This window comes from Mycteria americana, chromosome 1 (assembly GCF_035582795.1).
Source record: "Mycteria americana isolate JAX WOST 10 ecotype Jacksonville Zoo and Gardens chromosome 1, USCA_MyAme_1.0, whole genome shotgun sequence".
NCBI classification, from domain to species: domain Eukaryota; kingdom Metazoa; phylum Chordata; class Aves; order Ciconiiformes; family Ciconiidae; genus Mycteria; species Mycteria americana.
In genome coordinates, this window is record NC_134365.1 from 215,916,083 (window position 1) to 215,940,506 (window position 24,424).

The window sequence follows — 24,424 nt, forward strand, 5'->3', positions numbered from 1 at the left end:
TGTGTCTGTATCAACACTATGGTTGCCTCCAGTTCTAGTGACTAACAGTACAATAATTTATAATACTTTTTTCCCCACAAAAATAATGAATAGTGTTCATTTATAGCATTCACAGAACACACAACATCAGCTCTCATAAATATCTCAGCTAAGGAGATGATTTTTCCACTAAAATTCCTATGAGAGACAGAGACATCGTCTAACTGAAGCAAGTGAGTTAGTGTGGTTACCCGATGTTCCCTCGACAGTCTATGGCAAGAGAAGATGACAATCGTCAAGAAGACAATTCAGCTCTTAGGTGGGTTAAAAAGCCCTTTGAAGGTGGATCTCTCTCTGCTGACCAAAGAAGCCCTCCAGGACAACAAGCTGGGCACCCTACGTAAGTGAGGCAACTAAAATGGGATGGATCTGCATTAAACATCTGACAAATAACAGAACAATGGTAGAGCTGGAAAAAGAATATAAATGTCACTATTCCAAATCCAGAGTCCACTTAGCTTTGCAGCCTGCATTTATATAACAAAGAAAGACTTGTTCTGTATTACGTCTGCTCCTATAGCCCTTTTGTGTGCAAAATATCTCACTGTTTCTCACAGAGGAAACAATGTCTGGCTGGAAAAAGATTACTGCCATAAAAGCAGCTATATCTTTAAATCAAAGCTTTGTGGTGAAAGTTGGCAAAGTTTAGATAGCAATTTTATGCTACTTGTTTGTTTAACTCTTGGAAAACTAAAATTGTTCTTTCCACAGCCCACAAACATAACTTACAACTTTGCACTGCTTCCAGTCAATTCACTGTAAAAACTGAGAGGTAGTTGAACAGAACTTGGAGTGAAAAATGTGGCCTTTTAGCCATGTACTTATTTGTAAATACTTGTTCAGCAATTGAAAGGACAAAAAGCCTGTAATACCAGTGACTTACTAGAAGTAAAAGGGAAACAAAAATCTCCAATACGTGCTGGATTTCCTGCTGCAAGCTGTAAGGAGCCTACAACTACATTCACTAAGATTTTTGAGCTCAAAAAGTTATGATCCTAAATTTGAATTTTGTTATCTAAAAAGAAGTTGCCAGTTTTAAAGAGATTTAGGGCATGAAGAACTCCAATGCATTAATGGGAGCTAGCTTTGTCTGGTCCTTTATGAACTTTGCTTTAAAAGTTCCTGCCGAGTTGTTTTTAGACCCCTTCCTTTCAACAGACCAGCACATAAAGTTAGCATTAGCACTACAAAATCCAGCATTTCATAAAGCGTATCTGTCAGATTCTTCTAAATGGCACAGAAGTAGTCCACATGGAACTGAGACTTTTAAATTCTTGACATTGATGTCCTTAATAAAACATGTCCTTGAAAGCATTTCTTTACGTAAGAGGTATGATGAAAAAAGTTATTCCATGACAAACAGGATCAGCATGCCTTTATAAACTGGCTACAAAGGTGGAGTGAGTCAAGATGATATTAATAGCAGCCCACAGGTTTCATCTGGCTAAAGATACGATTCCTCTTGCTGTCAGAGACAGAAAATGGGATGAGGGCATTATAAAGCCCAACATTCAAGTATCTCTTACTGCCTAGACATAGCTAGAGGTGTAAAGACGATGACAGGGTTAGTCTAGAAGCACATGTGCAGCCAGGCATCTAGATGTGGGGGTTCCTGCCATCGCCGTGTGAATCACAAACAGGGTTCCAAAACCGGAATCTGGTCTCCATCACAGAGGAGCATGGATCTAATTAGCTCTTTCCGTCACTGTGAAAGACATGAATGAATTACAGTAACATTTTATGCCCTTAACTATTCCATAGATGAATCCAAAATATATGCAATTACAGATCTAAATATAGTCCCTTACAGTTAACGGAAATCAACTCAGCTAAGTAACTCAGGGAGGGAGGGAGAGAAGACATCTAAAAACACACAAAAACCTGACTTCAGTTAGTAACCTGACTTCAGTCTTCTGTATGGTAAAACTATTTTACTTTGAAGCGACACTTTCCTCAAGAAGTTCCATCAATTTGTTATTTTTAGGTGTATTCAAACATATCCTTGTTTGTTTGTGAAAGTAAAGTAAAAATGAAATGAAAATAATTAATTTCTTTCTCAAATTTGTTCATGCCATATCGTCTCTAAATGGCACTGTCCAACAAATAATTTTGGAACTAAAACCAAATATCTCCTTTGATTTAAAATTTTAAGTGTACTTAAAATTTTAAGTGTAGTTAAGCAACCAAAAGCCAAACAGAATAGCCATTTGTTTAATCACACAGCAATAGTGCAATAACCCATACAATGTCTCGCCCCTTATCCAAAGGGAGCACATTCAATGCCTGCAGAGTACTCTGTTCTCCCTTTCCAGCCTTGACTTTTTTTTTGTGCTGAGACTGACAGCAAGCATGCCAGCTCTGCAAATAGTCTTGGGAATGTGGAGCCTTATTTCCCTCCAGAATGAAGTGAGAAAACAAAATCCTTTCACTCTAGCACATCAGGCAAGGGCAATCACATACTGACACAAACATGATCAGAACCAGGAGCAAGCCTTTTTTTCCACATCAATAAGAAATCAATGCTTCCTCTAAGTTATATGTTTTTTTACTATTAAGTAAACTATTTTCTTCCTGACAAAACAGGCCTAGATTTTTAAAAGCAAGATGGCAGACATCGTATCAAGCAGTAAGGTAAAGCGTAAATTAGGTCCAAAGCTATGTGAAATTTCAGACCAGTACTGGATGTGGGAGCTCTTTCAAAGGTAAATTCTCAAAATGCATTCACTGTTCTTCAGAAAGACCAAGAACGGTTCAACGCCAAAGAAATCTGTGTTTGGTAACAACTTCCATATATATAAATATCAGGATATTTTAAAACTTGTTTTTACAGGTTTCTCTGTCTCAAGATTGATTTTAGGAGGGTATTTTGATCAAATCCAAAATAGCAACACATAGAGAAGTGCTGAAAGGGAGAGGGATAATCCTGTCCTTAATGCTGCTATTGAAATACAAACTTTTGCACAGCCTAGAAGAGAGTATCCCACTGAGACTTCTGCAGATGGCGTGGGTGGGAAAGACAGTAGACATGAACTCCCAAATACATAAGACCAGAAAGCGAAAATAACTCACCAACAGAAATATGAAACTGGTTAGACACAAAGTGCTGTCAAAAGCATAAAGCAAATAAATGGGAAAAAAAAGAACAGGGAAAAATCCCATCAATCTCCCTAATATTCAGAAGGGATTACTTGTAACAATAGCAGATTTTATGTCAAATGGTAGCGTGTTTCAAGTTGCCAGCATGCTTTTAATTACATTTAGAAAGTTAAGGTCTATTGCATGGACTAGACAAGTCATTCAAAATATAATAAAGTTGCTGATTCACTAACATTTTTAATCCTGCAATTTACATGCTTAAATACATTTTTAACAATATTATTTTAATATCCTTTTAATGCATTCACACTGGCAACTTCAGTACACTGACTGATGTGACAGTTTAAAGTATTTCAAGGAGGATATTTGGGTCTCTTGAGTTTATATTTTAAAATTGTCAAAACACATATCCTTATAGGACAGAAGAAGAAATTAAAGCCTTGATGTACATTAAGACTGACCCAGACTGTCTTGAAAGAAACAGGAAATCCACAGATTTTTAAGGCCAGAAGGGACTGCTGTGATTGCCAATCTAACTTCCTGCACAAAGGAGCCCATAAGAGTTCACCCAAAAAATCCTGCCGCAAGTATTCTGAAACTGAATTACAGCTAAAGATCCGGCACAGAAACATCCTTAGTGTAAATCACCTAATTCAGGATTAAGACTTAAAATATGAAAAGACGGTCTTAATTTTCCTTCTGTAAACAGGTAGAGTACGCAAGCCTCACCAGTACATCAGGGTGACACGTTTACAGCACAGCAGGATGAATTATTAAGGGATGGTACTCCTCCGTACGCGTTCCCATCTTTACTACACATAATTGTAAGTAATTGCTTGAACGACAATACAATTCATTAAAATATTTCAGTTTTGAAAATTTGTTTCTACACTGTCATCGGGTAAAATACAATCACAAAATCCATTTATTGTTTTTTGTACCAAAATAACTCTAGCAATCTGTGTGTTTTTATCAATACTTATATAGTAAATGTTAACTCATAACTGATACCGAAGGGTTATTCTACAAGGAAAAGAATCCATAGTCACATCGACTATATTCCCATTGCTGTTGTGTAACATTCAATTTTTGCTCCTTCCCCCACGTTTTGGTATCATCAGATCCAGGGATACATCAGATCCAGGGACATCTGGATAGATGATCTGAATAGAAAAGGTTCACATGCCATTTATTCTATAAGCATATTCTGAAATTTTAAATCGGTGTCATATTTGCAAGGAACCAGAAATAACCTAAGGTCTACAAGTGTTTTCAGAGCAAGAATTTGCCCTCCCAATATTCCCCAATTCTTGTTTGAACACTGGAAACCACATTTCCCAAAGCTGCTTCTATACTTGCTATAACCACAAACTTTAGGAGAGAAGGGGCAAAATGTGAAGCTGGTCATCTTTTCTTAAATGCTGCCATCCTTCAGTCATAAAGATAGTACTTCCGTATTGTATTAAAGCATGGAAATCAAAGTTAGTTAAAATCACGTTTAAAAAAAACGCGTTCAATCAGCTTCAAAACACAACTTTCATAACTTTTATTTAAAATTAGCCTTGAAACTTTGTTATTTATTTATTTATGCTGCTAGTGATGGCTGATGTTTATCCGCCAAATGTGTAAAGAATAGATAAGAGACTAAACCTATGATTTTAAAATTCATTAGTGTTTGTAAGAGAGGCTTCTCACAAAATTAAATGCCAAGCTTTTCTCTTGGTGTCTGTTCAAGATCTATGATGGCTGATCTTTACAAAATAACTATTTGAGGCCAAATTTGACATGACAAGTCTTAAAACATGGCATAAAAACACTTTTAAAAATTATTATTGTAAGTGCACAGATTTTTCTCCCATTTTCAGTGCAAAAGAAAAACAATTTCAATCCCCCATTAAAACACTTTTAATTTGAAATTGTAAGGACTAGAAATCAACAATCTAACAAAATGAAGATGCAATATGAGATATGAAGCTTCATAGCCCACCTTTCTTCTTGACTGGCATTCTTCTTCCTACTTCTGAATCTGGTTGCAAGCACTTATTTACAGGTATTAACGATGTACTACTGGAACACTTTGCGAGGTCAGGAACTGCCTATCTATTGCAAAATACTTTTACAGTTCAGTTAGGAAATCCAGCTTCAATCTTCATTTCTATCAATACTTGCTGTTTTCTTGTATTGGACTTCCGATGCTTCCCACAGATAAGAAAAAAAAAAAGGGAAAAAAAGAAGCTTTTTGATTTAAGAGATGTTTTCAATTTCTTTAAAATATATTTGAATCTATAAAAATACAGGAGAAAATGTTCCTTGGCAATATAAAACCTTATTATAACTCCTCTTCTGGCAGCAAAGTTTGAAAATTAAAAGATTTTATGTAATACAATTAAGGCACAGTCCATCTCTAGGCAGCTGTCTTAATACTCCACCTGTACATGCTCAAAAACACATTATTTGCAGGACAAAAACGCCCAAATAATCCAAATAAAGAGGAAGACAAAAACAATCCAAAGTGACTCTTTAACTTCTTTCACTTCTTGAATGAAATTTGCTAGCTATGTATTAGGTGACTACACAGCAGACTGAAAAGGTCCCTTTTTCCTCACCAGACAACAGCCTTCAAATATCACCCTCTTACCCAACAGAAGTCACTGGCCAGTCACTTTCATTTTTATTATCTGCAAGCCACCCAGCCTTACGGTCTTTAATGTCCCTCTGATCCTCCCATGTATTAAAAGAGAGGATTGAAAACGAGGAAAGCAATCCCTTGACCTGGAATTATTAAAGTGACAGTGCTGCTCACTGGGCACTTTGGCAAAGCAGATTGCTTTATACCGGAGTCATTGACTTCATGCCATTTCTTCCCTTGCACAGCAGCCACCTCGTGAAAGAGGAATAAGGAGAGTTAGGAGAAGAGCTTCACAAAAGGTTCATTTTCAGAGATAATGAAGTATTAATGAAATAAAAAGCAAGCCATGAGATCAGTCCAGTTTCCCACTCAGAAGCGCAGCTGGTTGGCTTCAGTATGAGCCCCTCTCTCTCTCTCCCTTTTTCTGGAAAAACAAAAAGAGAGAAACAGAAACGGGATAGATTTTCCTCATCTAGCTCGTTAAGAAAAAGTATGAAAAAGGTGGACAAGCTCCAAACGCTTCCCTTCCCCGCATGAGGAGCTGTGATGCACATGACAGGGCTTTGTTTTGCATCGTCTTCTTTAGGAGACGGAAACTGTACTTGTGAAGGGGGCGGCTCTGCTTTGCTCTTTCATGTTCACCATTGGGATCTCTCTGTCCCCGCTTCCCTCCGAGCAGGGGCTCTCGCCTCCCCCCTCGCTTGTCCCGGTCCAAAAGGGGACTGTCTGTCGCTTTCTGGAGCGGGACAAGGCAGAGAGGGCTGGCTCGGAGGGCGGAGGACTGGGATGGGGTGCAGGTGAACTGGAGGAGCCGGGCTAGCTTTAAGGAAGGGGACCATTTCCCCCGGGTTGCTGAGGCACAGGCAAGAGGCAGGAGCTGAGGGGATGAGGGAGGGGGTGGAGGTGGGGCGAAGCCAGACGCAAGCGGGGCGAGGGGGCTAGATGGGGACCGGACGGGGAGCACAAAGGAGCTGTGGAGAGGGAAGGGGGCGGCAAGGCGGGAGGGGAGCGGGCGATGCAGGGGCTGAGGGGGCCAAGCGGGAGAGGGGCGCAGGGCTGAGGGGAGGCGGGCGCAGGGCTGAGGGGAGGCGGCCGCAGGCAGCGCCCAGTGCGGGGTGCTGAGGCCTGGGAAAGGGGAGGGGGTCAGCGGGTTACCCCGAGGACGGGGCCTCCCCCCATCGAAGGCTCCTCGCGCCGCTAGGGGGAGTCCCCGCGTCCCGGCCGCCGGCTGCAGGATCCCCGCTCAGCCCCGTCGCCATGGAGGAGCCGCCGCCGCCGCCGCCGCCGCCATCCGCCGCCCCTAGCAACGAGCACCGGGCCGGGCGCTGACCCCCCGCCCGCCGGCTGGCGGCCAATCGGAAGCCGCCATGCTGGGCCGGCGGGGAAGGCCCAATCAAAGGTGTCCTCTGAAGCCGTGGGTCATGTGAGCGGGCAAGATGGCGGCGCCCACAAGGGGGACGGGAGGTGGGAGGAGCCATGTTGTAGGCGGTGAGCCTTCTCGGCGGGAGCGGCTCGGTAAGGGCGGGAGCGGGAGGGCTGCCGGCGGGGTCGTGTCTGGCGGGCACGGCTCAAGGTCGTGCAGGTCGGAGCCCGGCCCTGGCGGGAAGGCCGTGAGGGTGAATGCGGTGCGGGGGCAGCGCCGAGGGGGTTCACGGCGTTAGGTAACGGTCGCTAGCGGCTGCTGACGGCTTTCGGTGGGGTTTAAAACCCGGGGAGGGTGGGGGGTGAGCCGCAGCCTCCCGGTGTGAGGGCCTCTTCCCTGAACTGGGCCCCGGGGGTCTTGGGGACCTCCGGCTGCCTTACAGCGGTGTGCAAGGGAGGGTCGTACATACGTTATGGGTAATTACAGCTCCATGACGTAATGTCCGTGGTTTACCTAAAGAACAGGTTTGGAGACCTTCCCCTAGACGGGGCAGAAGCGAGAGACCTCAAGGCTGGCACCAGCCCCGCTGATCCCGGGTGAGGTCCTGCTGCGTGTCCCTGCTTACTCCGCTCCTGCATCCCGCCAAGGCTGAGCTGCAGCAAGTACAGTCCTAGAGATAGGCTGCAGGACACAGGCTTCAAATTGTAAAAGGAACTTAAGGTAAGTATGACTAGCAAAGTAAATCTGGGAAACTTTGCTCTGGGGGAAGAACTTTCCTCTTAGGGACATGGTGTAGTGGTGGTCTTGCTAGCGTTAGGTTTATGGTTGGACTCGATGATCTTAAAGGTCTTTTCCAACCTATACGATTCTGTGAAAAACATCTAACAAAAGCATTTGAATCACTAAATACCAGGTTTAATCGAAAGCTGTTGCGGTGGGTTGACCTTGGCTGGCTGCCAGGTGCCCGCCAAGCCACTCTCTCACTCCCTCTGCCTCAACAGGACACGGGGAGAAGATATGATGAAAAGCTCATGGGTCAGGATAAGGACAGGGAGATCACTTGCCAATTACCATTACAGACAAAACAGACTAGACTTTGGGGAAATTAATTTAATTTATTGCCAATCAAATCAGAGTAGGGTAATGAGAAATAAAACCAAATCTTAAAACACGTTCCCCCCACCCCTCCCTTTTTCCCAGGCTCAACTTGACTCCCGATTTTCTCCACCTCCTCTCCCTCCAGCAGCGCAGGGGGACGGGGAATGGGGGTTGCGGTCAGTTTATCGCATGTTGTTTCTGCTGCTCCTTCCTCCTCAGGGGAGGACTCCTCACACTCTTCCCCTGATCCAGCATGGGGTCCCTCCCACGGGAGACAGTCCTGCATGAACTTCTCGAACATGAGTCCTTCCCACGGGCTGCAGTTTTTCATGAACTGCTCCAGCATGGGTCCCTTCCACAGGCTGCAGTCCTTCAGGAACAGACTGCTCCAGCGTGGGTCCCCCATGGGGTCACAAGTCCTGCAGCAAACCCACTCCAGCGTGGGCTCCTCTCTCCATGGGTCCACAGGTCCTGCCAGGAGCCTGCTCCAGCGTGGGCTTCCCATGGGGTCACAGCCTCCTTTGGGCGCATCCACCTGCTCTGGCATGGGGTCTTCCACGGGCTGCAGGTGGAGATCTGCTCCACCGTTAACCTCCATGGGCTGCAGGGAGACAGCCTGCCTCGCCATGGGCTTCACCACGGGCTACATGGGAATCTCTGCTTCGGCACTTAGAGCACCTCCTCCCCCTCCTTCTTCACTGACCATGGTGTCTGCAGAGTTGTTTCTCTCACGTATTCTCACTCCTCTCCCAGCTGCTGTTGCACAGCAGTTTTTCCCCCTTCTTAAATATGTCATCACAGCAGAGCTACCAACGTTGCTGATGAGCTCAGCCTTGGCCAGTGGCAGGTCCATCTTGGAGCTGGCTGGTATTGGCTCTATCAGACATGGGGGAAGCTTCTAGCAGCTTCTCACAGAAGCCACCCCTGTATCCCCACTGCTAGGCAAAACCTTGCCATGTAAACAGCTGCACACTTTCTGACTTGATATGTGTCTCTGGCTAAGAGTACCCATAAAAAGCGTCCTTAGGTGTGGAATATGAAAGCAGAGTAGATATCTTCATGATTACAAAGTATGGATTTATTTGGGGTTTTTTCCTTATGGTCCTATTTGACAGTTAAGTCAATTTAAACCTGGAGTATTGCCAAAATCCGTTGTCCCATTAGTGTCTTCCTTTGTGCTGCTGGCATTAGGGATCATTGTATTAGAAGGTGATACGGCTGGAAGAAACAAGTACACTGCCCGTTGTTCCTCTGAGTAGTTTTCATCTGTGTGTTTCCTAATCCAAGCTGCTGTATGGCCTCAGGGTTGGAGGTGCTAGGGTTGGAGGGCAGGAGCATCTGAAGGGTGAGACGGTCCATTTTCATCACATCGAGTACTTAAGTTGGCTTAGAGCAACTGCCAAACCACAGCTGCAACATCACTAAAGAAAGCAGTTTGATAGGGTTCATGTAGTCATAAATCTCATAGATTTCTGTAGCTGGATTGTGCCCTTTGCATCTGAAAACTCTGCCACGAAAAACAGGAAATGCATTTGTGATTGCGTAGTGCCAAAAGAGTCTAAAAGTTTATTTGAGACGTACTGGGGCTGTGTAACTTTGATTACACTTGTTTGTTTGTTCCTTACGATCCAGGACTTCAAGATGACAGGAAGAGAGTTTCTTGAACTAGATTCTCCGCAGCAAAGACTATATTTGGAAAGATTTAAGCGGATGGAAGTCATACAAAAGATATTCAATGAGCTTCCTAAAGCAGATCAGTAAGTGCTGGTAAAATAAATGAAGATAAGTGCATCAAACATTTCAAGTCTTTTGGAGGCTTTTCTTTTCCCTTACTCTTGTATTGCAAATCTTCCTTGCAGTTACAAAAATATTTAATTGTGAAGATGCTTATTATTGTCCAGAACAGAAAACTCGTTTTGTGTTTTTTGAATATGGTTAGTTCACTGGTATCTCTGGTCCTGCTCAGCTGGTTTCTGGCACGTGCTCCCCAATGCTTAAGGTTCTGGGATGGCTGATCAGCCCTGACTGGCTCTCAGCATTCACACAGTCCTGTGCTAGAGCTAATAAATTTTCTAGGAAACGGAAATGTTGGAGAGCATAAGGCAGATACCTTTGTGGTTCTGCAGGAGTCATCTTGTGTCCCGCAGGGCTGGCCTGGGGCCAGAACTGAGTGAGCCTCAACCTGCTAGTTCCTGCATTTCATTCTGCACTGCTCCTGGTTTCAGGAAGGCGAGACTGAGGTATCCAGGTGGTGGTGGACGAGTCAGCCAGTGTCATGCAGGCTCGCCAGCAGGGTTCTGTGCAACACGAAACCGGCTAAATGCCTTCTGGGCCTCGCAAACAACCTTTTTGTGTTTTGTGATACTGCATTTCACTGCAAAACCTTACCGAACCTGAGACGGTTCTGTAAAGAGCCGTTTGCATGTGTGTATCATCTTGGATAAATTCTGTGTAAATAAGAGTAATTGGAAGCTTCTTTTATTTTTTTTTTTTTTTAATGGGACTAAATTCCTGGCAAAACAAACCACCGGTAGTAACACAGGGCCTCCCCACGCAGGTGAGAGAGACCACGACCAAGGCTTTATCCCTCCCATTACAGTTAGTGGTGCAGCTTTGTGTAGGATCTGCTGCCCTCACATTCAACTTACAACACTTCTCCTTCCCCAGAAGAGCTGGGGAGCTAAGGGGGAGGGGGAGGCAGATACCTCAGTGGTGGTGTGGTAACGTCTTGATAGAAACTGTGGTACTTAGGGACTGCTGGGCCTTGGAAAGAAATAGCCGCCATGGGCGTGCGCCTTTATTTGAAACTGCCCTGGCAGGACTTAAAGTTTGTATATCCAGAGGGGAGGTCACTAATGGCTGGAAAGGGAGAGGAAGCATGCTACAGTCAGGCTGAGAGAGTTCCTGTTCACCAAAGCTCTTGTTTTTAACACTAGGGAGCTAGTATTTAAAATAAACAAACAAAAAACCCAAACAAACAAACAAAAAACCCCCACAAAAACCCAAACCCCAACCCTTCCGTCCTCCCTTTCTTTCCTTTTGTGCAGTGTAGCAGTGCTGTACATCAGTAAGCCTGTGTAGATTCTGCTAGTCCTGGGTATGTTAATTTGCTCTATTTTGGATTCTTAAAATACGCTGCTAAATTTTAACCTCGGTCCTCTACATTTATGTGTACGCGCGCATGCGTTTCACTGCCTATGATTGTAAACATACCAACAGAATGAAATAGCTGGTTTGCAGAAACTGTACTCTGGGGGCATTGTGTGAATGACATCCAGTATTGGGGGAGTAGTGATTTGAAAAGCAAGTTTCTTTAAAAAAAAAAAAAACAACAAATAAACAAAAACCAAACAAAAAACCCAACAACAACAAAAAAAAGAAACATTGCTCCTAAATAAGGGCAAGAGAGATATCTGACCAGTAAAGTTCTTTTGCTATATAGCATCAGAATTGAATTGTTAGTAGCTTATTTTCATGTTTGAAAATCTGGTGTGTACCAAGAATGAAAGTATTTTCCTGTTCAAAATGAGAAATAGTTGGTGTCGTTGATGTCAGAGGTTTTTAATGTTTTAGGTTTTGCAAGATTAGCACCTACATCTCGGAAGTCTTTTTTTTTTGTGTGATTTGTCAGTGCTTAGTGTTACTCTAAGCATTAAATTGTAGAAGAATTTTAAGTAGTTGGATTTTTAAAAATCATGTATTTTAATTGCTAAATGGTTTAGAGGTTGTCACGTTTTATAATTTTGCAAATATGACATTTGGCCTAGCATAAATTTTGTGACCAGTTAAGCATTTTATTTTCTTTGGGGCTTTAGCAATAAATCCAATTATGATGCATTTTTAAAACACACTTTTAACATAATAATATTGGCACAGCCTCAGAATCGGAGTGCCTTCCAGTTAATTGCTTTGCCTGGCAATAGTTGTCATTCTGGGAATTTTAGATTTGTAGAAACTTAAAGCGAAAGAGTTGTTTCCACTAATCAACTGACTGTGCCAGGTATAATGTTAACGATAATGCACAGCTTCCTTCTGTGAGTCAAATGAAATAAATCCCAAACTGCTCATCAGGCTTGTAAAACTGGCACGCATTCCCATTCCCTCTCTTGCATTACCTTCTGTGATGGAATGTACTCAGATGGGAACTGTTTGTCAAGAGATTAAATGCTGACTATCTCTGACCAGACTTTGTTCTCTTCTGCGTTCACCATATTACAGATTGCAACAGGAGTAGCTGCTCTAAACTGTATGTTAAAAACATGGTAGATAACAGAATCCAGTCCCTCTGTTACCAAGGGAAAAATAGAAGCTCCAGTTCTGTAACCCAGTATGTAACCTTTAACTAGCATAACCTCCTAGCAAGGTAGGACCTTAAATTCACGTGTTCCACGTGCACAAGGAAGGTTTACAGCCCTTCAGCCTACAGAATTGCTCCATGTGATCTGCCAGCAGCTGCTGAGATCGCTATTGTGAGATCTCAGTTGGCATACTTGTCCCACCTGGTCTGTTCTGTTAGCTCTTATGTTGAAACTAAATCCGTACTTTTGGGTAAGCAGGCTAGAAACAAGGCTGATTACGGGAGCTAGCTGTGATTTATATATATATATTTAAATTTCTTTTGAGAAAACATTCTCCTTAGAAACATGCTGATTAGGAGAGCAAATTTCACAAAGTTTCCGTTAGCCATAATTTAAAATAAATTGTAGAAAAGGCTTCTCAGCCTTTCTTTCACTTCATTCTTGAGGTATGTGTAAACTCAGGCATACAGCAAAGGGTGCTGTATTGGTTGCTTTTGAAAGTAGTTACTCTCCATTTTGCACCAGCGAGAGATTTACATCTCTTGTCTCTTATTGTAGGATATTCAGAAGTGAATTGTAGCACTGAGTAAACCAACCTTTTTTTACAGTTCTCAATTGCTGAAGCGACTTCCCTTCTTTCACAGGAACCTTTGTAATCACGGATCATACTTCCTTGCAGCAAATGCAAGCTTATGCGGCTTAGCGGCAAATAACTTCTTCAGGAACATCCTACACGTCAGAAGGGCTTCCTTGGTGTCTGCTTTGCCCATGGCTGTTATTCCATTTCTTTCAACAGCAGCGGTTTATGAAGTTTTTGTGCGTGAGCCTTTATTTTCAGGTAACAACCTCATTATTCCTTGTTTTCCAAAGGGCTTTGCTTTCTGTACACAATGTAACACTAGAGGAGCTTTTCCTCTCTGCAGAACGGTGGTCTTGAACTGTTGTGGTCTTGAAAAACCTGTTTGTAAAGCAGGGTTTGACAAACAGGTTATCTAACGCATTGGGCAGCAGTGAGTTCTTGAAGTTGAGCGGGAAAGGACATATGTATGTTTGTTTATATATGTTTATAAAAGAATTTCTGTTACGCGTCACTGATTTTTAGCATTTTTTCACTCAAAGTCAAGTGACTGCAACAAAGCAGTGGAGTTTCCCCCATCTGTATGATTTCATTTGAAAGTCAACTTTAGAGTGATAAATTCTTCATGGGTTGGAACGAGAGTGATTTTTTTGCAAAAGGAAGAGTCCTTCTTTCAAAATTTCTTGCACCCTGTACAGCTTGGCCGTTTCTGTCAAGCGCCCGTTTCTATGGTGTTGCATGCAGCTTATAAATTGCTGTGGTGGAGCTATGAGGATATTGACAGTGAAATTCTGTTTGTCACCTAGGTGAGCTAAACTGTGAGGTCTGCGCTGTGGTCAGAGGAGGATTGATAGGGGCTGTTGTAGGTGGTCTCTATCCTGTTTTGCTGGCTCTCCCCATGAACGCAAGCCTTGCAGCCAGGTACGTCTTATTAACCTGCAACGAGTGAAATGTATTTGTTGGCCAAATCTTCCGTTCTCGCTTTAAATTCTGTGGATTTTTAGTCTGTGCACACCTATCTTCTTAGAGGCTTTTAGTACACGGAAGGGGGTTTACATTAAGGTCATCTAATTACAAGGCAAAGTTAGTAAGAGCTACAGCAAGCCTCCAAAGTGAAACAAGATCTGCAAACTGATACACTGTAAAGCAGTTGTCTTTAGGTGGAACCTTACAAGCTACCCATGACATGCCTAGGTTTGTGGAATTGCGGCTGTCGGCCTGCCAAGCAGTGAAGATTGCTGCTTGGTGCTGTTTGGCTGGACGGCCAAGAGACCTTACCGATCCTGGGCAGTGCCCAGCAGCCGAACTCCCTGGCAGGTGTGATTCTGTGGATTGGGTCGGAGCACAGTGAGGGGATGGTGGGACTTGGCGAGACATCAGTACGTGGTCAGGATGTGTTCTAGCATTTATCCAGAGAGTGAGCTCAGTACCCAGTACCACCAGGTGAATTTAACTTAGGAGAGGAAGGAGAGAATGAATATCTACCTAAATATTTTTAATGACTTTAATGTTAAATCTTGATGCTTAAAATTGGATGAAAAAAAAAAAAGTAAGTTTCTACCACTGTTTATGTTGTTTAGGTACTCTTCATCTCCCTTGCCAGGGAAAGAAAATCTATTACGCTACTGGCTCACAACTGCTCAGCCTGTCGTTAGAAAGATGAGTTTGGGTGTCCTTGTACAGGTTCTGACTGGATTATATCTTGCCACTAAACATCATGGAATATATGTCAAAATACTGCAGCAGATGAACACTAGCAGGGATCCTGAAGAGTTACAAGAATGAAGTTAAGCAGCTTTTCAGTTGCCTTGGATAAGTAACCACAATAAACAAAGAAAGAAGTTGCCTGCTGTCTTTTTTTAATAGAAAAACAAAGTTAAGACTCTGCACTGGCATTCTTTTCCATTCTGAACTTAAATGCAAGTTAAGGTTTTTGTTATGTCCAGCTTAATGTATATACCTGAATAACAGTGTTATAAGGACAGGTGTTTTTTCTTTGGAAATGGGGGAAAAAAGCATTTATATTGCCTGCTTGGTGTTTGGCTCTAAGGTGATGCTACATCTTTTAGAAGCTGTACAAAGGAGTCTTATTGAAAAAGGGGGGGGGTTCTTCATAATGCAAACCAGAGTGATTTTAAAAAAAGGGCAGGGGGGTCAAGGCAAGGTTTTTCTAGAGATTCCTCAAAATGTTGAGTATTTTTCTCCCTGAACTTCCCTCCATTCTGCTAGCACAGAATTTCTGTCACGAGATTACCCCGTTCAGGCTGTTACAAGGGTCACTCTATACACTGTAGAGAACACTATTATCACAGAACAAGCAGGAGTGATACTCGTGTCAGACTTCCTAGCATCTCTACCAAGTGACCGAAAAAAAGCCTAGTCGGAACAAACTTTGTCCTTGCAACCCGTTTGCCTTGAAATTAGTCTTTTCCTGAAGCAAGGAACCGTGTTGAGAGGCCTCAAGTGGCTGGTGCTGTTACTGTGATATCTCAGCTACCTCTAGTTCTAAGATTAGTGGTCCAGAGTCATTCACTTAAGTGTCAGGCTTGGCTTCGCATTGGAGCCTGTACGTTCTAGAGCAATATAAATTGCTAATTCTCCTACTGCATGAGGTATCTTTTAGTGTATTCTGCAGTTTGAGAACTAAATCAGGCATTTTTCTACCGAAGCAATCATCTCAATCGGATGTATGGTCTTAACTGTAAAACTCGTATGATTACTGGTCAGCAACCATCTCCATTTAATAAAATTCAGGTATCCCCAAGAGATGCACATGGAAATATTTATTAATGAGAATTAAGAATTCAGCATTGAGACCTTTAATTGAATTGGTTTAAAATTTATGCTCTAGCACTGATGAAAAACATATTAAAGGAGTTTCATCATGTTTATCTACTTTTTCCTAACAAACAGATCTTTTGTTAAGCAGGAAAATCATGCATTCTATTTCTCTCTAACCAGGAGTAGCGGCCTGATTTGTACAGGGAAGCAGCAAAGACAGACTGCCTCTGCAACGGTTATTACATCAAGTTAGTTTAGTTTTCCTTAATTCAAAGTATTGCTGTATCATGCGGTGTTCCAGTACTGGCCTGCATCTAAACAGCCATCTTGGCCCTACCTTAATCACCCCCACTTTAGAGAGTCTCACACAGAGCAAGTCTGTTACAAGACTATGAATTAGGGTATCTATCTCCCAAAGTCATCAGACTTCAACCAACAGAACCGCTTGCCTGTAATAACAAAAACAGAACATAAAGCTCTTACTTTGCAATAGTATCTTTAAGAACAAAAATGAATGGCTCAGTGATTGTTGTTTGAGTGCTTAACAAGCTATAGTTAAGATATTGTTAACAGATCCTAGCGTTTTTTTAAAGCATGAGACTCAAAACTATCTTCCATTCCATGTAGTATTTTCATTTAGGTATCAATTCAAGTGATAATTTTTCTTGGAGTAATCAAAATCCATGCTCTGATATTTAATGATCTGACTTGGACAAACCCCGTTTTTTTAGATGTTCATTTCTTAGGGTGAAAGGTGAAGATTGTATGTAACAAGAAAAAAAAAATCACATTCTTCAATTTTTTTTTTTAGTAAGTTGCAAAGACCAATATTTGTTTCCAGTGTAACTGATGAATACACAAATTGCAAATATGTATTTTAAGTGTTTGGCATTGGCCATGTCAAAGGCCAGCTACGTACTCCTTCAGAAAGAAAGGTGCTGTGTTTATAAAAAAGGCAACTTTTCAGTTGTACTCTGTGTACTTCTCCTTAAACAACCGGGGAAAAAAAAAGTTCTCAAAAGTAAGTTAAAGAATAAAGACTGAAACTCTTTCAAAATTCAGCAGGACACCAGGATACCATCAGTAAGTTCTAGCACACGTGCGGGTGAAGGAGTGCCCTCACGGAAATCCGGAAACACTCTGTTTTGTACGTGGGGTACAACGTACCAACAACAACCCCAGAAGTCAAAGGATGAGCTTTTACCAGATCTTGGCCTCCTACCAACCGTACCAGACTCCTTGCCAGCACTGCCTCCTTGTTTGAAAACCTGAGCCAGAACAGGTTTGAATTGTATCCTTTCTTCTACCCTTTTAGTAGACACTAGCCAGTCACAGGCAAGGTACCACAGCAACAGCTTTTGTTGTGCTCTTAGAAGAATGCACGTGTCTAATATAGAACCTGTATTGATGGACTTTTCACTACTCCAAGGCTGAACTACTGCCAAAAGAATGCCAAGAGACTGCCTAGAGATAAGAATCAGAAATACTAAAACAGCACTAATTTTATCTTTTATATGTACCATGTTGATGCTGAGTCTCAACATGACAACCTCTTCTGCAGCCCCCTGCAAGTGATACCCTCCTCTCCCCTGTACCCCCCCTAGTCCAGCTCCTGGCATCCTCCTGCTAACGAGCAAAGGCAGAATTATTTCTCCAAATCTGCATATCCCACTGAAACCGGGTGAAAAACCATAGAATCGGCTACTGTCAATGTGCAGTTTTACACAGGGTGTTCTTTGAACCCAGAGCCCATCTGAACAACTCCTAATGTATCCCTGAGACATTTACAGCCTAGCAATAGCAAATACAACCCTATAAAGGGAGCATTGCTGATTCTAGCAGAAAACCTCTTTAACTACAAGAGAACGTAAGTTTTTAAAAATTGGTAGATTTACAAAAGGCCTTCGTGTTTTGCAAAAGATCTCTGTGTTTCACAGGGAAAACTGATTACAGTTTTGACAAGTGGCATGAGAAATCCGATCATCTGGAAGTACCAAGAGAAGCCAAGTGCTGGAATGTGGTTCCCCACATTTACTTTGATATCATCTCTCCAGGCAGCTAGAGATTAAAGAAACACCGGTTTCTTTTTTCCTCCCAGATGCTGCTAAGCTCTTCAGAGGAAAGAGAGAGAAGTTAATTTTGAATGCTACTTAGAGTTACAGCACCGCAATCAAACTGTAAAGGACTAACAGAGAACTGAGCATGAAACTGTTTCTTATTTAAATGCTAAATAGTCTTCAAGTGGCTGTGGGGTGGAGAAATCCTAGAAAATGAAGGTAGCATAGCCACGCAGTGTAACACTGATGGCACTCGGTTCTGTGGTACATCCAGTTTAACAAACACAAATTTCAGTGCTGAAGAGGATGTTTTCTACAACTGGAGGCCAAAAAGGCAGAGCATGCCAGTATGCTATTAAATTTGTAAGCAATGTTTTTTGTGAAACATTCCTGTTTCTCAAGCTGCAGACTACTTTCACTAGAATGCCTGGATGCTAGAAAGCCAGCATGCTATATTAAACTGCTCTCTCAAATAAAGCGTTTAACATTAAGAGAAATCAAGAGTACAGTGCATGGCTCATTCTGGAGCTTTAAAAATGTTCTGTCCTTTCAGCACCCTCAAACTTTTTGTTACAGTTGCTCCAGTGTTTAGCGTGGAAATAACCTGATGAAAGATTATGGTTTAAGAGCGTATTATTAACTAGTCATCAAACTTCAGAACCTAAAAATGGGACAGAAAGCAGGAAGCTGCCAAGAGACCACGGAAGTATTTCTGTAAGTATTCTGCTCCTCCATGGTTTATTGATCAAACATAGCCACGTTAATAAAATATTAAGAAAGAAAAACAACTGTAAAATACAAGGACTACAACTGTATCTTCAGTTCAAGGAATAAAGCCTTTGTTTTGTCCTCACCACAAATTGAACTTGAAAGACATGAGGAACAACATTTCTCCTGGATACCCTGCTCCATTTTCTCTCGTTTTCCAACAGATGAACCCACACAGATAGCAGCAACAGCATCTTCCCTTTCCGTTTTCCCATTTTGTGGAATGAACCACTCAAAGCAAGGCGTGAATGAGAAGGAAAAGATGAAAAAACATTTGAGCCCATAAACTGAAAGATCAACAAGTCTGCTTTTATTATGATATCATATTCTTATCTGGATGGCACATAATTACAAAGAAACATTTACAATATATTTTCAAGTATTAAGTTATGTAATTTCAAGGCTTCCACTTCAAAAAGCTACATTAATAATACACCATACAGATAGTACAGTCGGTTAGAATTTCAAATAACTTCCTCCCCTCTATTTGGTTTAAATATGATTCAGTAGGCACTAGAAATGCCTGCAGCCACTTACTTCCTTGGGACTTGACCTTGTTCTTGTACTGGTAAACATCATTTTGCATGTCAGAAAATCAGCTACTCTCAGACACAGCTCACAGGTAGTTTCATGACTAGAGTGATGTGCAGGTTCACAACAGAGACCAGAACTAAGTCCCTGCCCTCTACCATTTAGCAGTGATGCAAAAAGAAAGAATGCATATTTCAGTTAACTTAAAAAACACTTCTGCACTGAAGTAACTGTAAAAATGCCACTGTAACATCCCATACTTGCTACATTAGTGTTTCTCTTTTCATCAAGCACGTTAAACTTCAGAATAAAGCATGTTCGTGAAGTCTGAGCTAGGCAGGCTGAGCCTAGGTTGACTCTAACTCAATTATTTCCATTTTGCGTATCAGTCAGTACGGGTCTTGATGGTTATCTCTGACTCCTGTGGCACTGGTATAACCCATCAATTACAGCAGGGTTACACAATTTAAGACTGAAACTCTGAACAGTCCTGTTGATGCCACCGCAGAGGTGTAAGGGAACACGTATCCCGCTAAGTCTCTTTTGTGCTGGCAATATACCCTGAACAGATGGAATTCTGCATACACTGGAGTAAAACCTGTTTGATAGGACATTGTCTTTTTAAAAAACATCTTGGATGACAGTAAATGATCCCAGCATTCAACCTTTTTTTTTTTTAACCAAAGACAGTGAAAGCCCTGTTACCTCTTTATTCTCATTTCTTATACTACCTTTTAAAATAAAGCAGGAAATGTGGCCAGCAGCTGGTCCCGTCTCTTCTGCCCCAACACAGCTGAATCCACTTTAGCATAAAGAAAAACAAGGATGCTAAATACACATATACTTTATCACACAGTGATGTTTCACAAAGAAAAATCAAACTCCTTTTATATTGACGAACACTTGACAGGGTCTAGCACCAATAAAGCAAATGACTGGGAGAAAACGCTTTCACCTTCTACTTAGCCTTAAACACAAAATTTAAGGCTTTAAGAACCAAGACTTCAGAAACACTAAATAGAATCTTTTTTTAAGGAAGTTAATAAACAAAACTGGTTTAGGAATGTCTATTCTTTGTGAAACCTCACTTTACATATTATCATTTTCACAATCCTTCTTCCCCCAACTGACATACATATAAACACCCTAAACATTATAATACAACTGAAAAAACAACCCACTCATCTTTTGTGATAGGGAGAAACACTGACTAGTACAAGAAAACACACGCTACTGTTTGCCAAACTATTTTTCCTCCTATCTCAGTTAATTATGGAGCATTTTTCAAATCGTTAGCCTCAAGATACATATTTGCTCATGTCCAAACTGTGCTTAATTATATAAAGTTATAGATTTCTGGATACTGTAAGAGGCTAAATTAAGAACTCTACAGTAAAATTAAGCACATGCATATACATGCAATATCTTTAAAGTGTAAAGCGACTTTGAAGTAACATAGGAATTTCAGGGCACAGAGATTTACTTAGGGGAAGCTAAAGTAACGAGTTACTTCGATGCACTGCATTCTTCAAACCGCAATTCTCGTTAGAGGTCCATGCAAACAAGTGACTCCTCTACATTAGGATTCCACTGTACAGATATAACCAGTGTTCAGGCTCTGTTTAATCAGGCAAAACTCCGCATCATGAATTAGAGCAAGCTAGAGAAGGACTTTTTAAAGGTACCGTGCATCCCTAACACTAGACAGTATTTTAAACCCACAGGTCACAAATTCTTTTTTTTTTTTCCATTAAAAAGCAATTTACTTACACTTTTGGGACAGTCCCCTATGATAAAAGGCTGTGAATGTCACATCCCACTTATTAGCGCATTTTCCCTTTTCAGCTCATCAGATACTTAGGTTAATAGATAATGCCCCCCATTTCAAATGGCATAAGCATTTATTTTCTAATTCAAAACGTAGCTCATGTATTGGCTACTATGTGCATATTCATTTAAAAAAGGAAAAGAGGAAAACGGCTAATTCGAATGACGTGATTGTAATTTTCACTATTAGTTATCATCCAGAGCTAGAAACATTTTGGCAGAGTAGGCCAAGGACCAGAGAAATCATTTCCTGAACCAGTCATTACAAGAGACTGGCATAAGCAAAGCAAGCTGTCTGATACCGCATTATGGGAATATATTGATCCTTACCAGGTTGCGAGGTGGAAAACGACTGTTCTTTAACCCCTACACAACGGAGCCTGGCAGGGCAAGCACCTAAAAGAGAAACTGTCAGAGAGGTTTTAATAGTAATGTATAACTGAGATGCAGTACAATTTTATATGCATGCTTTCTTTTGCCGATCATTACTATTTTCTTAAGTCTGTCCAGTGACGATGTCTTAATGAAGTTTTTGGTTTGGTTTTCTAAGCAAGCATTTTCAGCTCCTCAGGATAAGCAGGCTAGACATTATCTGACTCAAGACCGGGTAGTCAGTGTTATCTTTACTGGCAACTGCGAAGTGGAACCGAGCACACCTTCATGCGTCAGGTCGGCATGATCTTTTCACCCAAGTGCTGCAAACGGGCTCTGGTGGCACCTCTGTGCATATACACGCGTGTCAGTTTGCACGATAATTATCGCACTGCTGTACACAGCTCTGCACGACTCTTACGCCAAACAGGCTCAGACCACTACCGTCCACACGCCAGATTTACACGACCTTTAACCAAGGCCACCATCTGGCTCCCAATGTGCCGTTCAAGAGATTTTTTTTTTTTTTTTTTGTTACCCTGGCCACTTAAGTGCCAGGTTCCCCTCCTCTGCATCTCCCCAATACCACCCCATCACCACTGTATTTATTCTTTTCCTCCGCACCATCGCCTGCTTCCTCCGCCACGACGCGAGGCCCCTAGGGGCGAGAACCCCACGAGTACTTGCAGCAGGTACTTGACCCTACATTTTGAAGGAGGCCGCCGCTCGCCGAGCACAGATGGAGCAGAACTCCACCGACACCTGATCCCGGTCCACGTGGAGGCAGATCCCGCCGGGGGCCGCCCACTCCTCCTCCGTCACCACCGCCGCCTCCTCCAGGCTGGGAGGCCGGGAGCTGGGGAGGGCGTAGTCGTGGTCGCTGCTCTCGCCGGCGGGCTGGAGGTGGTGGTGATGGCGGCGGGGGCTGCCCGTGTCCCTGAAGAGGCTGGTGCTGAGCTGCAGCCCGCCGGCGCGGATCCCGGCTAAGCGGCTCAAGAGCTGCCCTAGAGCGCTCTGGTTAGCCAGCACGGCCCGCAGGTAGCTGCTCTCCCGCTCCAGCTCTCGCAGGCGGCGGCTCAGGCCGCGGTTGCGGTCCCGCAGCTGCCGGTTCTCAGCAGCCAGGCCCTGGAGGCGGCTCTCCAGCCCCAGCACGTACTGCTTCTTCTTCAGCCGGTTCAGCCGCGCCGCCGCCGCCGCCTTCAGCCGGCTCCCAGCCCCGCCGTTCCTCCGCCCGGGCGCCGCCGGCCTCTGGCCCTGGCCCGGCGGGGGCAGCGGCTCCGGTTCGCCACAGAAGCAGCCGCTCAGCTCCGCGTCCAGGTCCCAGTCCGGCCGGGCCGCCTCCAGCAGGTCTCCCAGCTCCAGCCCCGGGAACCAGTCCTCTTGCTCCCACACCTCCAGCGGGCCACCGGGCGCCTCCGGTTCCTTCTCCTGCCGCCGCGGCTCCAAGGCGCCCGCCTCCCGCCGCGGCGGCTGCTGTTGTTTGGGCCGCGCGGGGCCCGGATCCCCTTCCCCGCCGCCATCCCGCCCTCTCGGGGCCTGCCCCGCGCCGGCTAGCGGCCAGACGGCGCCCGAGGGGCTCGCTCCGCCGGAGGAGGCCGCCAGCAGCTGGGTGAGGCTGTGGCGCATGGCGGCGGCGGCGGGCGAGGGGCCCGGCGGGACGGGACGGAGCCTGAGGAGAGCGGCGCGAGGCTGCGGCCCGGCGCTCCCGCCGCGGTGCCTGTCGGGAAGCGGCACGCTGCGCGGAGGGGGGGGCGCCTCGCGACTGCGCCCGCGCGCGGGAAAGCGGCGACGGCTGTGAGGGAGGGGGAGGGAGGGGGTGAGGAGGGGTGTATGGGGGGGGGTGTGTGTGAGGAGGGGTGTATGGGGGGGGGTGTGAGGAGGGGTGTGTGAGGGGTGGCTGTGAGGAGGACTGTATGGGGGATGTATGAAGGGGGGGGTGCGGGGGGGGTGTATGAGGGGTGGGTGTGGGTGTGTGAAGGGGGGTGTGTGAGGGGGAGTGTATGGGGGATGTATGAAGGGGGGGTGTATGAGGAGTGGGTGTGGGTGTGTGAGGGGGGGGTGTATGAGGAGAGTGTGTGGGGGGGGGAGGTGTATGGGGGGAGGTGTGTGAGGGGCTCTCACCCACAGACACCGCGGAGGGGAGGAAAGGAGGATGTCTCCTGGGGGCGGCAGTGTTTTGGGGGCTTTCCTGCCGGACCGCGGCAGGGGCTGGGCCGGAGGTGTTTGGGGCTGTTCTGTCACACAGCGAGTGGGTGTCCCCTGCCCACATTTAGACTATTTAGGTACCCGTTTTTAGGCTCTCTTGCAGTCACCGGAGGGAAATGGGCACTCCTCGCTGCATATCAACTAATTAAAACAGAGTGGCCAACTCAAGTCCTACTGTGTTCCTTCCTCTCAGACCACGGGCCTAGTTTGTAGCCTGGGTCAGTTGGCATTTACACTGTAGATGCCTGCGTTTAGATTAATTAAACATGCATGCAGGGTGGGCATGTCAGGGGGAAAAAGATGGTTGAAAAGTAGGAGGATGTGGTCCATAAAACAGGTGTGGAATGACACTTGTAGGAGCCAGGATCAAAACAAAAGATTGCAGTTTGTCTTGCAGCAGGTAGTGGAGCAATACTTCTCACCTGGCTTTGTGTGGGTTCAAGGAGAGTCCAGTGAAGTTCAGAAGACAAGTCTGTTGACAGCTACTACTTAGAAACCACATCCGCACTATACATATGCAGGAAAGAACTTGGGGAGCTCTGGGGGCTGCCTCAGCCCAGGTGGAGAATGCCATTTGGCCCATCGTGGGTTTTTTTGTTGGACAGTTAAAGAGCAGGAACTGAAACTCAGCAGCTAAAAACCTCCTCCTTGGCTGGGAGAGAGGCAAGAGAGAGTGGGATGCCTCTGTATCCCACAGCGCTGACAGGAAAGGGAAGGATTTTTTTGTCAAAAATTGCCGGACATACACCCTTCTATTTTGTGCATCACTACTATTTTCTCTAC

The 24,424-nt window shown here is 44.1% G+C and overlaps 3 protein-coding genes across 12 annotated transcripts in view; 1 reads left to right on the forward strand and 2 right to left on the reverse strand.

The window, feature by feature from the left end:
* Positions 1–7,156, reverse strand: part of LOC142404407 (disks large homolog 1-like) — a 63,230-nt gene extending 56,074 nt beyond the window's left edge. For 2 of the 6 annotated variants that reach the window (XR_012773849.1, XR_012773850.1), the window contains exon 1: positions 5,123–7,048. Coding sequence is in view for 4 of the 6 variants with exons in the window: in XM_075491189.1 (XP_075347304.1) it covers positions 5,123–5,141 (19 nt within the window). In the remaining 2 variants the exon portion in view is untranslated. Of the gene's footprint in view, positions 1–5,122 lie in introns of all 6 variants that reach the window. The other 4 variants (XM_075491189.1, XM_075491190.1, XM_075491187.1 and 1 more) reach the window with 4 other exon arrangements.
* Positions 7,157–7,166: 10 nt separating this feature from the next.
* LOC142404405 (transmembrane protein 126A-like) lies at positions 7,167–14,945 on the forward strand. Of its 4 annotated transcripts, none has more exons than XM_075491180.1 (6): positions 7,167–7,279; positions 7,647–7,847; positions 9,858–9,982; positions 13,168–13,361; positions 13,907–14,021; positions 14,681–14,945. In XM_075491180.1, the coding sequence occupies exons 3-6, from the start codon at positions 9,867–9,869 to the stop codon at positions 14,883–14,885; spliced, it is 630 nt and encodes a 209-aa protein (XP_075347295.1). In that variant the 5' UTR covers positions 7,167–7,279; positions 7,647–7,847; positions 9,858–9,866; the 3' UTR covers positions 14,886–14,945. The 4 variants fall into 4 exon arrangements, with proteins under 4 accessions (XP_075347295.1, XP_075347297.1, XP_075347296.1 ...); XM_075491182.1 differs by having other exon boundaries at positions 7,258–7,279; positions 7,652–7,847; XM_075491181.1 differs by lacking the exon at positions 7,167–7,279 and adding an exon at positions 7,286–7,425.
* Positions 13,903–23,166, reverse strand: CREBZF (CREB/ATF bZIP transcription factor). 2 transcript variants are annotated; one of them, XR_012773848.1, is made up of 4 exons: positions 22,143–23,166; positions 21,395–21,472; positions 19,969–20,039; positions 13,903–14,036 (listed from the first exon to the last, which is right to left on the reverse strand). XR_012773848.1 is itself a non-coding variant. In XM_075491179.1 (3 exons), exons 1-2 carry the CDS (start codon positions 23,060–23,062, stop codon positions 21,424–21,426), a joined length of 969 nt encoding a protein of 322 aa, XP_075347294.1. In that variant the 5' UTR covers positions 23,063–23,166; the 3' UTR covers positions 18,976–20,039; positions 21,395–21,423. The 2 variants fall into 2 exon arrangements, 1 of the variants encoding a protein (XP_075347294.1); XM_075491179.1 differs by lacking the exon at positions 13,903–14,036 and having other exon boundaries at positions 18,976–20,039.
* Between the last annotated feature and the right edge of the window lie 1,258 nt (positions 23,167–24,424).